Source organism: Myotis myotis, unplaced genomic scaffold (genome assembly GCF_014108235.1).
Source record: "Myotis myotis isolate mMyoMyo1 unplaced genomic scaffold, mMyoMyo1.p scaffold_m19_p_1, whole genome shotgun sequence".
Lineage (NCBI taxonomy): Eukaryota > Metazoa > Chordata > Mammalia > Chiroptera > Vespertilionidae > Myotis > Myotis myotis.
The window spans coordinates 126,903,758-126,917,685 of NW_023416313.1; the positions used below are offsets into that span (position 1 = coordinate 126,903,758).

Below are 13,928 nucleotides of genomic sequence, written 5' to 3' on the forward strand. Positions count from 1 at the left end.
TGCTGTTCTACTAGTAAATCCTGGGAAGTCTTTTAGCTTTCAGGCCCCTTTTGTTGGGACCTAACCCAAGCCCTGAGGTTTGAGACCTGGCCACTCGGAATACCTTCTGCTGGGCAAGTTCACTGGCGTTCTTCTCATTAGGTCTCTTCAGTTCAGTCCAATCGAGAAACTTTTCTTTGAACAAAATAGTCTCATTGTGTTCTGTAAGTCTCCCAAATATTGCCCAATCAGGCCGTCCCTGTCCTTTTCTGCAGGTAGGTAGGTGGGGGTGCAGACAGGAAAAGAGCCATGGTTAAGCCATGATAAAACAAAGGAAAGGAATCTAAAACAAACACATGTGGTTATTGGAAAAAAACAAAACAAAACAAAAAACACCCAAAATATATAAGTAGTATATAGAATGGTTTGTTCTTTCTTATTTTACCAAATAAGTGACATTTTATTATTTTAGCCCGAAGCCTTGCGAACCTTTGTGTCCACATAAATAGGAGCTGAAATGCAATAAGGACCATGTCAGGACTGGACTTTTCTTGCATCCTAGCAAGTTCTCGTGTTTGGGATAGGCAGGGGGTTGTGCACTAGGCTGGGAGCAGGTGAGGCAGGAATTACATGCATATCTTCCTGGCCTCCTTCATGCCTCCCACAGGCACCTCAGCTGCTTACCAAGTTTCTGTAAAGTGGAATAGATGGGAGTTCACCTGAACGCTATTATTTTAAGTCATGTTACAACAAACACTCCAGTCTAACTCTCCTCTGTTACTAAACTGAACATAATTTCATATACCATGAAGTTAAGGTTTGCATATATATTTCTAGGCCCCTGGACGTGAGAGTAGGCAGGGAGAGCACAAGGACACAGGGAAGGAAGTGACACAGCCCAACCTGGAGGTCTGGTTCTGTCTCAGTATCTCAGAATGTGAAGCTGTGCTCAAAACAAAAGGTGACGAGAGAAAGGTACTGGCATACCTCAGAGATACTGTGGATTGAATAAAGCAAGTCATAATCTTTTTGCCGGTGGAGGGTCTTGCCTTCAATGTGTAACACGCAACATCTGTGAAGCGCAATGAAATGAGGTATGCCTGTACATCTGAGAAAATACATGCTATGCAGGGTCCAGCCCTGAGAAGAAGGTGCAGGCATTTCTCATACTTCCACGTCAACCATTGGTTGCGAATTATGACCAGGATGCATATGATGCCTCAGGCAGTGCTCACTGGGCCCTGCTGTGGCTCCTGTTTTAGACCAGACTATAGCTTCTGGCCCAAAGGCACATCACAGAGGCTGCCTGTCTCAAAGGAGACCAAAGCAGGGTGCAGATACTGCTGCTTCATTCTCCCAGGGGACTTAAGAAACCAAATATCAGCAATGATGGAAAATGCAGGACTCTTTGGAAAGGCTGTGGTCTTCACCAGAAATGTCTGAATGATGTGTTTTATATAAATTTGACTCTGCACACTTGCTAAGATGCCTATAGGAAATGCACTCGATGTCAGCTTTAGAAATGTATCTTTTAAGTTGTGAGGTGCATACATACGAGAGGGAACAGGCCTCAGTGTGACAGTGGGAACAGGAGTGGGAGCAGGTGTGCTTGTCCCCATCTCTACGAAACACACTATCCAATTGTGCTAAGTCATGATACCTCAGTGGTTTCAGCCTCCTTGTTTCTTAAGAAAGGCTAGATGCTTAATCTTGGCTGCACCTTAAAATGTTTAGAAAGCTTTTAAGACATACTGATACTGCACACAAATTGAAAACACATCTCTGGGGCTGGGGCTGGCACATGCATTTTTTAGAAAAACTCCTCAGCTGGTTCTGATCTGGCAGATGTTGAAAACCAGGGGGCTGAGTGCTCCCTCAGCTGCTTCCAGATCTGTAGGCATGCCACTGCTAAATAGGAATTGTCCATCATACGGATTTTATGCCTCCGCATTGTATGTTTCATTTATTATACTAAGTAAAAGATTCTTTTTAGCATTCACTTATGTCTGTAAAACGCTAGTTATTACAGTACTAATTTTAGGTTAAATGTGATTAAAAAGGATTTGAAAACTTTTCACCTTATATCAACAGAATTTTTAATAGTTTCTATTTGATAATAATAAAATCAATAACTTGATTTTAAAACAGAAAACTAGGTAGGAAAGTTGAAATTTGTATACTAGTTCAATGGAAACCATTAAAATGCAGTTGTGTGATACCTATGCCCACCTATTTCTATGACACACACTTCTTTTTTTTCTAGTTGTTAAGAAAAAAACAAGCCCTTTGCATAAAGAATTATTTTTCTTATGATCACATTTCTTTGAGTTTGTGCATATTCTTAGGATTTGCCAAATTACTTTAAAAAGTCCAGTATGCTGTAGAAAATAATAATATTACAATCATTATTTTAATTCCACATCATCCCTCTCCTTCTGAGAGAATGCATAAATGTCACCTACTGCCAAATAAATGATAAACCCTGGAATTCAAGAGCCATGCTGGGACAGTGTGAAGTTAGAAGGAAATGTATTGCTTTTGCACCTTCAGATCAATGGCTGAATTCCAGACCCTGGGAAGTTTTCAGATCAACATGTAATTTGTTTAAACAATTGCTATTCATCTGTCAATAGCACCTGGAATGCTGCAGGTGAAAATAATTTGTTCACTTCAAGACATGAAATATAACAAACATCTTCCAGAAGACATCTGTATTTCTGTATTACTTAGGCAAAAGCTAAAGGAATGTTCCTTTGTAAATATTCATGGTACTGCACGGCAGTCATTTATGAAAACAAAAACCTATGAAGAGCAACAGTAGCCAACTGGGGTGAGAACTGAGGCCCCTGAGGGAATCTGCTCGCTCTACGTGAGAGATCACAGGAGTACCTGGGAATAAGCGTATTGCATTCTCCAGGATCCAGTGGGTTAATGTCACAATTCTCATAGTCAAAGGTTCCATTCCATAAGTGCTTTGCGAGTTGAAATGCTATTTTCCGTTGTGCCAATGTAACTTCTTTTCCATGCCACACGTAAACTTCACTACCAAAATCAAACACCAGCACCTAGGAGAATGGCACAGAAAAATTTATTAGCTTCAAGGATAAGCTCCAGTTGAATCAGGCTCCCTGCTGACAGTGAATCAAATGGGTGATGATACAAACCCAGGTGGAGCAATCAATACAAACACAAAAAGATAACAAGATCTACCAGCTGGCATTTCCAGCCAGCCTCTACCTGATGGGTAGGATTCTGTCTCATTGTCCTAAATGTCCAAGTTAATGTTCCCTCCTCTGAACTCTCAAACCACCTAAAACTTCTGATTTATCAGAGTTAAGGCCGTCTTCCTATCATCCTTCCCTTTTCTCCCTTTCCTCCCTCCCTTCCTCCCTCCCTCCCTCCCTTTCTTCTTCTATTCATTCATCTAGTATATACAGGTTACTTCATACATTCCAGGCACAGAGATGACAGGTGTCATCTCTCCTCTATATAGTTCCAAGACCCCCAAGGGCAGAGACCATACCATACTTATATTTACAGCAGGGTTTACTCTTTGCTGAATGAATACATGAATGAGGTACTATCTCTTATTTTCAAGCCTATGGTTTGTTCTACTCTTTCTTTCTAGAATAACTTCTCCCTTCATTTCCAATAATCCAAATTCTACTTAATTTCAAACAAGGCTCAATTTCACTTTCTCTTTAAAGTTATTCCTGATTATTTCTGTGACTGTTTTTCCCCCATTTAAATGCCCATACAATCACTCTAGCTTCAGATTACAGTCTTTATAATACTCTTCTATTCAATAAAATTTTGAGTAGCACTTTTTCTCTCAACACTTAGATTACTTACTTAATGGACCTGGTAATGTATGTATTTAATATTTAGGGGGTGAGAGAAAAAAAAGGACATATAGAAAGAATATATATATATATATATATATATATATATATATATATACATACACACACACACACACACACACACACACACGCACACACACACATACTAGTGTGTCCCGGTGTATGGATTTATACACATTGAAAGGAAATTAATTAGAAGAAATATTTTACTATTGCTATTCACCCTTTCTCTATAATAGAAGTGTCAACCAAATTCACAATTGACAATGACAGATGGAAACACACGCGTGCAATGGCGCCAGTGCGAGCTTTATATATATCACACATGCACGAGTCAACTTAGCCTTTTATATATATATATATATATATATATATATATATATATATATATATATATAATTCCTGAAACTTAAGGACTGAAAAATATTTTATTTAATTTTTATACAAAAATCAAGAGATAGGGCATATATGTGTGTGTGTGTGTGTGTGTATATATATATATATATATATTCTATCTAATAATAGACAAACATGGTAATTGACCGTACCTTCGCTACGCCTCCCATTGGCTAATCAGCACGATATGCAAATTAACCACCAACAAAGATGACAGCTAATTTGCGTACTGCAGGCAGGGCGAGCCAGCGCGAGCCGCCATCCTGGCCCCCGTGGGCCGCCTAAGCCCCCCCTGAGCCGGGACCCCTGTGTGCAGCCCTGCACGGCGCGGTGGAGCTTGGTGGCGCAAACAAGCCACCTAAGCCCTGCCCTCAGCTGGGATCCCCGTGTGTGGCCCTGCGCACGCAGGGCTTGGTGGTGAGATTGGCCTGAGGAAGCCCTATTCTTGCAGGAATATTTCTGCAACGGGCTTCTAGTATACACACACACACACACACACACACACACACATATATATAGCTTAAAATAGAAAAAGCTTCAATAATTTATTGAACCTCCTCTGAACAATATTCTAAATTCTGTATTAGTAATCAAGAGGGAAGTAATGGTTGGAAATTACAAATGAATATCCTTTCAAAAGATGTAACCAATCCACAATGGTACTGACGATAGCTAGCATTTATGGGGCACTTGCTATCTATTTTATTGGGCAGCCCTGTGCAGACTGCTCCGCCCACTCCCTATACCTCTTTTGATTGCAGAAGGGAGCACTTTGGGATTTTCCCCCAGAAGTCGTCATCAGGAACAAGCTTGTCATCCACCAGACGGTAAGTGCAGTTTGTTTCTATTATGGCTGTTTCATACAGTTCATCTTCCTTTGGGTCTCCAGCAGCTTTGGGATACGAACAATGAGAGGGTATTACATTAAATGCTGAAATGGGGCTTGTTTAGAAGGATGAAGTAGGGCAGAAGAAAGGATATTTAAGTTTTGTCATTCTCTGAAATACAGTAAACTCTTACATTGGTAACTGGTTTGGCCACCCAGAAGCTTCCAGAAATCTTTGGCTGCATGAGTGTGTGTATTAATTCCTTCTTCAATAGTTTGGATATAAGTAGCTCTACAACCAAGTTCCCTCTTTGTCTGAATTAAAGTTGCAAGTTCGGAGGCCTGAAAAAAGGGAGGAACACCATTATCTGGGTAGACAGCCTGTGGCTAGCTGGAGAGGCACACTCTGAAATCCAAGACCAGAAATGGTGTGTGTCTGAAGGAAAACCTGGTGTCCAGGAGCCCAAGGCACTGGTGGTTGAATATTTTCAACAAAATCAAGAAAATGTAACTAAACAACCAGAGGTATCAATTCTTTAGAGCTACAGTTCTTAATATTCAAATTCAATAGATCACATAAATTGGTAAAAACTACCTTCTCTCTGGACTTTCCCCCATGAGATCCTCATTCACTGGGTCTGGAGCGGGATTTCACAGGGACCTGGGATAAGCAACTTTGAAGTGATGTGCCGGTTCTTTTTTTACACAAGAATGAGAATAAAACCAGGACTTCAAACCTGGAGGGATAGGTAACAATCCCCCTAAACTCCCACACGTGAACACCTAATGAAAGCTTGTTTGAGAGACATTCAGAACAATATCTATCTCTTCTCACTCAAATGAAACTGGGCACTTGAGAAGTTGTGCAATCATCCGGCAACTGGTAGAAAATTCTGTCAGTGTATAAAGGAGATGCTCAACTAAACTATTTAATTTTCCAGATACCAACCTTCGCCTTTTCTATGACATTGGCAAACTCTCCTACCCACAGGAAGCAGAAGTGGGGAGAGAGCAGGAGGAAGCAGTCCCCGCTGTTGAGTGACGAAGCTCGAGGTTCCACCAGCCTTGTCTGCACATGTCTTCTTCCTGAACACAAGGCAAAGAAACACCATCTCCCAGAAAGGAGAACTCTTCCAGCCACAGGAAGGACCAGAAAGTGCCCCATCTGAGCATCGCTTTCAATTATAAAGAGTCTGGCCTATTTATACTAGTTCCCATGACTGGGAATGGCAGAGGGGGATTCGGAATGACAGCATCATTGATTATGTTCCTTTTAGTACCTTCCCAAATGCCACCATGTCCTCTGGACCACTGTCAGCGCCCTGTTACAGCACATATATGGCTTAGTTGGGGTTCCTTCCTCCAGGAAAGACAGCACCATGCTCCTTTCCCTTGTTCACGCATCTCCTAGTCTCCACAGGTGAAAGTGTGCCTTTCACAGCTTCTGCTTCCTCCAGAGTTTTTGGCTGGGAATTCTTAGGGGCATCAGCCTAGAGGCAAGCGCTGCCTTGTGGATCTTTCTACAATCACCCTGATAGTGTCATCTCCGGGTTTGAACCAGGAATAGAGGCTGGTTATTGGAGCCTGTCACTGGGAAGGACAGTGGACATGCACAACATACAAGAGACCCTCCCAGACAGAGGAGATTTCAGCTATCCTCTCCTGGTGATTAATCTTGAACAGCTGACACTGGGACACAGCCAAATCTGCCCTCACAGCCCTGAGTTAGGTCTCCCTTGCTATGGATAGAAAGGGTGATGAAGTGGAATCTGGGTCTACCTCACTTGCTCTGCTTCCTCTGTATTCCTTCTCCAAGGATGCACCTCTCTCCCTCCGCCCTGCATTGACTCTTGTTTGCCTCAGGGAGGCAACTGTGTGGAGAGAACACTCTACAACTTAGGGGGTCTGGTAACTGCCTGACAGTGTGTGGCAGGGGCCATGGGGCAAAGGGGGCAGCTGCCCAAGCTGTTTCTTAAATGGGAGAGACCTAGGTTCAATGCTGCTTAACAGCTGCTGACCACAGGCACATTACTAACTCCCTAAGCCTCAGTGGTACGCCACCTCATGGATTTCATGAAGCTTACTTGAGAGGAGGAAGTTCAGCACCTGGTGCACAGCAGGTCCTCAAAAGCGTGAGGTGAGTTCCCTTCCCATGACAGGCAGTCAAGGGCAGTCAGGACCCCTGATGCTGCCTGACTGAAGCCCCAGCCCAGATGTAACTCCTGCTCTTACATACCTTTGATCTGCAACAGCATCAGCTTCTTGTAGGGTACTGCACTGTTGTTAGAATTCTGCTCTGTTAGGTTGACGCTTCGCAGGCTGACGCTGCTGAAGTTTTCTTTACTGGCTAAACCTGCCAGGGTGACTTCTGAGAAGTTGGAGTTGGAGGACACTGGACCGATTGAATAAAGAAACACAGAAAGCAAGATGTTCAGGTGTAATGACAATGTTTACAATCAGAAATTATTCATAACCAGCTATCTCTTTCTTTTAAAGTTAATCCTGAGGGGGAGAACATACCCAAGTTTGATTAACTATGCAGAGCAATGCTTAATCCCTGTATTAAAAATTCAACACTGCACTGAAAGTATAAACTGCTGTTGACAAGTGTCACACCTCACCACATAGAGATAAGCATTGAGTGACAATGTGGCACAGCTACTTTAGCATAAAATGAGGAGGTGGACTCATTTGTTGAAATTCCTCTCAAAGCTGTTATAAATTCCTAACAATGTTGAGATGTTGAAAATGCATTCTCAAGGAAGACTGTTAGATGTCTTTCACCCAAAGCCTTTATTTTCTACCAAAAATAGAAAAGCAGGCATTGTATAGGGATGGTTAATTTACAATCTTTTTCTGGAGGCAAAGTGATAAATTACTGTTCTCCTGAGGTCCTTTGCTTTCAACTTAAGATTGTAATAACAAGATGCTGAGTTTTCATGTGGACCAACAAACGTATAGGTGCCAGTCACCACAAAGACATCCTTGGCACCCCATAAAGGTGGAAATAGAGGAAAGATATATAAGACTTGTTCCAATAAACCTTCATTTCTCCAACTCATTGTTTTAAAAAAATGTATATGCTGGAAAAGAATTCAGAAAAATTATTTTGCTAGGATTAGGTTCTAATACTGAAGAAATATAACACACCTTGAGAATTCATGTTGCACAGTGATTCTGAAATATACTTTCTGAGTAAACCAGTTATGTTGACAAGACTCAATCACTTTATTTACATACTATATTTCTAAGAAAAACTTTAGGAAATTGGTTTGTGAATGCTATAGGAAAATAAAAATTATATTCAAAATTGAAGAATATTCAAAACAGCACAATTATGTATGTCATTATCACTACCAAGGAAACCTCTCTTTCAAAACTATGAAACTCCACCTTACTGGGCAGGTAAAAGCAGGGCAGCACTGTCACCAATGAGGCACACAGCCTGGAGCCTACCTCCTCATGCTCCTGTCACTGCCTCTCTCTACTCCTCCCTATCCACCCAGCCCACATCCCATCAAAAACAATTTGCAGAGCACTGGTTTGTGCATTAATTAATAATATAAAAATCTAGGATTAGGCAAAGCAGTGATTTGGCACATTTTTCCTTGAGAGATCAAATGATTTCCTCTTGAATAAGATTAAGTGGAGAATTATTGTGTTTGGGCCCTACAGAACTGACAATGGGTGAATTACAAAGCCCAAAAACATCCTTTTCCTCCAATCTCTTGGAAAAATTGCAGCAAATCAGGGTAATTTGAATTTTCCAATTAACAGATGCTTAATGCTATAAGAATTTCTGTGAAAAGCCTTTACATTCTACACAGATTTTCTGCAGGTGTGCACGTGTGTGCGCAAATTTACTCATTTTTATTTAATGAGTGTCTTATGAGCACCATTATTGGCTGTTGCAAGGCAAAAAAGGAGGATAAAAATCACCACATCACACCTTGGACAGAAGGTCAGTGGTTAGAGCATCAGCCCACACACCTAAGGGTCTTGGGTTCAATTCCTGATCAAGGGCATGGACCTGGGTTTTAAGTTGAATCCCAGGTCCTGGCCAGAGCACATGCAGGAGGCAAGCAATCAATGTGTCTTTCTCACATTAATGTTTCTCTCTCTCTCCCCTTCTCCACCGCCCTTGTAATCTCTCTAAAAATCAATGGAAAAAATATCCTCAGGTGAGAATTAATAAAAAACTATATATTAAAAAATAAAACAAAATGTGCACCCTCAACTGTTAAAAATATATCGCCACATCACCAGTTCCCAAACACAGAAGCAGGTTGGTGGTTCCAAATACTCACTCTTTTCTACTTTCATCCGTTTTGACTCCATAAAGGCGACATTTAGTCTCTGCTCAGTATATTCCTGAAGGAGGTCTTCTCTTGCTGCCAGCATTTTCAGAGGGTTTTTGGAAGCCTGAACCCGGCGCTTGGGTCTAACTGCACGCTTGTGCTCGGCCACAGAAGACGTCAACCTGAGGAGCAAAGCAGAAATTTGGCCTTGGTCTATAATAATTCCTGGCCTGTTGAGGTTCTCTGACCTGAAGCAATGGACTCCACAGTTTTATTCTCTGATTTCATTATAAATCTTACAACTCTTCCTCCTGCCTGCCACTCTCCTGACATAAAGTCATAGAATCTTGGGGATGGAAGAGAGATTCAAGGAGAGAGTCATATAGTTTAAGAATTCAGACAATTTCCAAAGCCCCCACTCACTCAACCCTGTGGGCTCTGCCTGAAAAGCATTAGTCCCTAATGGGGCAGCTTATCCCACTCCTACATAGTTCTCAAGGGTAGGCAGTTCTTCCCCAACCCTATATACCCACAGATCCGTTCCATCTCTGCCCCTAGTAATAGTATACATATCTACGTCTTCTGTTACTGGAAAGAATTTACATCCAGCCATTGCTTCTCCATTTTATTCTCTTTCCTCCAGACTAAACTTTCTTTTCACAAAATAATTTTTCAATTCCCTCACCAACTCTCTCATAGAGTCTCCTCACAACCCATTGCCCCCCCTCCAAAAAATAACTACTATTTTAAAAAATAGATTGAAATAAAATAGGCTCACACAACCGGCTATGACTGCTACACATTCACACAACTCTGGGGCAGAAGATCAGACACAGGGAGGTGGGTGGACCCTGGACTTCCCAACAGATTCCCGATGCTGCTCTCAACTTCCAACTGCATAAGTGTCTGCAAGTCTTCTTTATATATAATATTAGTGTGTGTGTGTGTGTGTGTGTGTGTGTGTGTGTGTGTAAACATGCACATATATTTAAATTATAGCCCTAGCTGGTTTGGCTCAGTGGATAGAGCGTCAGCCTGCGGACTCAAGGGTCCCAGGTTCGATTTCGGTCAAGGGCATGTACCTTGGTTGCGGGCACATCCCCAGTGGGGGCTGTGCAGGAGGCAGCTGGTTGATGTTTCTCTCTCATTGATATTTCTGGCTCTCTATCTCTCTCCCTTCCTCTCTGTAAAAAATCAGTAAGATATATTTAAAAAAAATAAATTATATATAATGATTTAAAAAAATATAAACATTTGGGTTGGGAGAAGATTGAGAAATAGCTAAATAACCATGCATGCAAATACCCAAAATATTATTTAAATATGAGAAATGGCAAAATGTTAATTTTCTTAAGGTAGCAAATTAACTAAAAGAAGCATATTGAAACATGCAACAAATATATCAGGAATAGCTTAAGGAAAAATTTATGATGACTACACAGACTTAAGGAAGAGACTGTCACTCTGATAAATTTGTAGGAAATAGATAAATGTGGCCAATAGCTGTGGGTTTACCCTGTCCAGGGTATTTTCCCTGCTTCTGGTAAGAGCACCCTGACTCTCCTTTGGAGGACTCATATCTCTTTCCATCCCGACTCCAACCCTGGCTCAGGATGGGATCCAGAGACCAGCTCTGGCCAATCACTGTCTTGCATCTCCTTGGCCACAATGATTGCTTTTGGGATAGACTCACATCCAAGAAAATCAAGCCTGGAACTTCTGCTGGAACTACTGGGAAGAGAAGCTGCCTGTGCTGGAGTGGCCAAGAAAGAGCTGCCTTCCACCCCATGGTCACAGCCCAACTGAGAGTGAAGCAACCCATAGGAAAGCAGGCAAGAGAGAAACCACATTCTGAAGGAATCATAAACCATAATTGCTTTTCTTAGGTGGCTTAGTCATGTTCCTGTGTGAAGACAGGCCCTTGGACATTCTGAGAAAACTCTCAGGCCTGCGCTCTCTCACAGTCTGGGACCCCTTGGGGGATGTCTAATGGGTCTTTAGCGCTACTGTGGAGGCGAGAGAGGCTCCAGCCACTGCCGGTGTACTTGTCAGCTGTGAACCTGGCTTTTGGCTGAGCAGTGCTCCCCCTGTGGGAGTGCACTGACCACCAGAGGGCAGCTCCTGCATTGAGTGTCTGCCCCCTGGTGGTCAGTGCTCATCATAGCGACCGGTCATGCCACTGTTTGGTCAATTTGCATATTAGCCTTTTATTAAATAGGACTAGAGGCCCGGTGCACGAAATTTGTGCAGGGGGGTGGGGGATATTGTGTCCCTCAGCCCAGCCTGCACTCTCTCCAATCTGGGACCCCTCGAGGGTTGCCCAACTGCCCATTTAGGATTGGGCCTAAACGGGCAGTTGGACATCCCTCTCACAATCCAGGACTGCTGGCTCCCAACCGCTTGCCTGCCTGTCTGCCTGATTGCCCCTAACTGATTCTGCCTGCCAGCCTGATCAACACCTAATCACTCTCCTGCCAGCCTGATAGATGCCTAACTGCTCCCCTGCCACCCCAATTGCCCCCAACTGCCCTCCCCTGCAGGCCTGGTCCCCCCTAACTGCCCTCTCCTACAGGCCAGGTCCCCCCCAACTGCCTTCCCTTGCAGGCCTGGTCTCCCACAACTGCCCTCCCCTGCAGGCATCGTTGCCCCCAACTTCCCACCCCTGCAGGCCTGGTTGCCCCCAACTGCTTTCCCCTGCAGGCCTGGTCCCCTCCAACTATCCGCCCCTGCAGGCCTGGTCCCCCCCAACTGCCATCCCCTGCTGGCCATCTTGTGCCAGCCATTTTGTGTCCACATGGGGGTGACCATCTTGTGTGTTGGAGTGATGGTCAATTTGCATATTACTCTTTGATTAGATAGGATTGTAGATTACTAGTAAGTAACATGCTTTGTTTATTTTCTAGTTGTATTAATTTGAGCCCATGAGATCCAAATATTTTTTAAAGTAATGAGTAAGAATGGTATCCTATATAATAAAAGAGAAACATGCAAATTAACCATCCCTCCGCTATGCTGAAGCCACGCCCACAAGCCAATCAGGAGTGAGTATACAAATTAACCCAACTAACATGGCGGCGGCCACGGAGCTAGAGCGAGCATGAGGCTTGGGTTGCCCCCGGCGATGGAGGAAGCCAAGTTTCCCGCCTGCCCTAGCCAGCACTCAGCTCAGCTCAAGGCTACAAAGTTTCAATTATAGAAGATAAATAAATCCCAGATACCTGCTTCCAGCTGGGTGTGGCCTTCACTCAAGGAGGGGCTGGGAGCCTGGGTTGCCAGGGGCAACCCAGGCTTCCAGCCGGACCTGGGCTCTGCTCAAGGCTACAAAGTTTCAATTATAGGAGATAAATAAATCCCAGACACAAGAAAAGAACAAAAGGAGAGGCTGGGGGCTTGGATCGCTGGAGGGTGTGGCCAGCCTGAAAATGGCCCTCAGCCCCTCACCCAGGCTGGCCCCACCCCCATTGGGTGAGGGTCCCCACTGGGGGGCTTGACCAGCCTGCAAACAGCCATCAGCCCCTCACCCAGGCTGGCCAGGCACCCTAGTGAGGACCCCCACCCTGAAGGGGGTGTGACCAGCCTGAAAACAGCCATCAGCCACTCACCCAGGCTGGCCAGGCACCCCAGCGGGACCCCCACCCTGATCCGGGACCCCCTTCAGGGCAAACCAGCAGGTCCCCACCTGTGCACCAGGCCTCTATCCTATATAATAAAAGGGTAATATGCAAATTGACCCTAACAGCAGAATGACTGAGAATGACTGGCCACTATGACACACACTGACCACCAGGGGCCAGACGTTCATTGCAGGAGCTGCCCTCTGGTGGTCAATGCACTCCCACATGGGGAGCTCTGCTCAGCCACAAGCCAGGCTGATGGCTGCCAGCACAGCGGCGGTGGTGGGAGCCTCTCCCGCCTCCTCAGCAGCGCTAAGGATGTCCAACTACAGCTTAAACCTGCTCCCCGCTGGCAAGTGGACATCCCCCAAGGGCTCCCTGGTTGCAAGAGGGATGTCTGGCTGCCAGCTTAGGCCCGATATCCCAGGCAACAGGCCTAAGCCAGCAGGTGGTCATCCCCCGAGGGGTCCCAGCCTGCCAGAGGGCACAGGCCAGGCTGAGGGACCCCCGTGAGTGCACAAATTTTTGTGCACTGGGCCTCTAGTATCAAATAAAAGACAGTATAGAAATCTCTATGAAAAGATGTTAGTCTAATGGAGAATAATATTGGAGTATGTGAAAACTCCAGAGACATTTTAGGAACAGGGCAAATATCTGTGGCACATGCCTGAATGTGCATCGGTTCTGGGCATGCATGTTTCATCTACCCATAGCACTATGTGTCTGGCTCAGAGAATACAGTAGGACCCCTCTCCTCCCATTTCATGGTTTCACTTTCCACGGTTTTAGTGACCAAGGGTCATCCACAGTATGAAAATATTAAATGGAAAATTCCAGTAATAAATAATTCATAAGTTTTAAATTATTTGCTATTTTGAATAGCAGTGTAACACTTGTTGCCGTTCCATTCCATCCTATGACTCATCCACCTTGTAGGTGCTCCTGCCTATTA

At 44.0% G+C, this 13,928-nt stretch overlaps 1 protein-coding gene across 21 annotated transcripts in view; it reads right to left on the reverse strand.

The window, feature by feature from the left end:
- SVIL (supervillin) overlaps positions 1-13,928 on the reverse strand; it is a 270,513-nt gene that overhangs the window by 22,459 nt on the left and 234,126 nt on the right. For all 21 annotated transcript variants that reach the window (XM_036351637.1, XM_036351645.1, XM_036351617.1 and 18 more), the window contains 7 exons: positions 9,372-9,544; positions 7,301-7,456; positions 6,014-6,150; positions 5,259-5,406; positions 4,985-5,130; positions 2,869-3,044; positions 104-248 (listed from right to left, as the gene is read on the reverse strand). In XM_036351637.1, the coding sequence (XP_036207530.1) occupies positions 104-248; positions 2,869-3,044; positions 4,985-5,130; positions 5,259-5,406; positions 6,014-6,150; positions 7,301-7,456; positions 9,372-9,544 (1,081 nt within the window). The remainder of the gene's footprint in view (positions 1-103; positions 249-2,868; positions 3,045-4,984; positions 5,131-5,258; positions 5,407-6,013; positions 6,151-7,300; positions 7,457-9,371; positions 9,545-13,928) is intronic.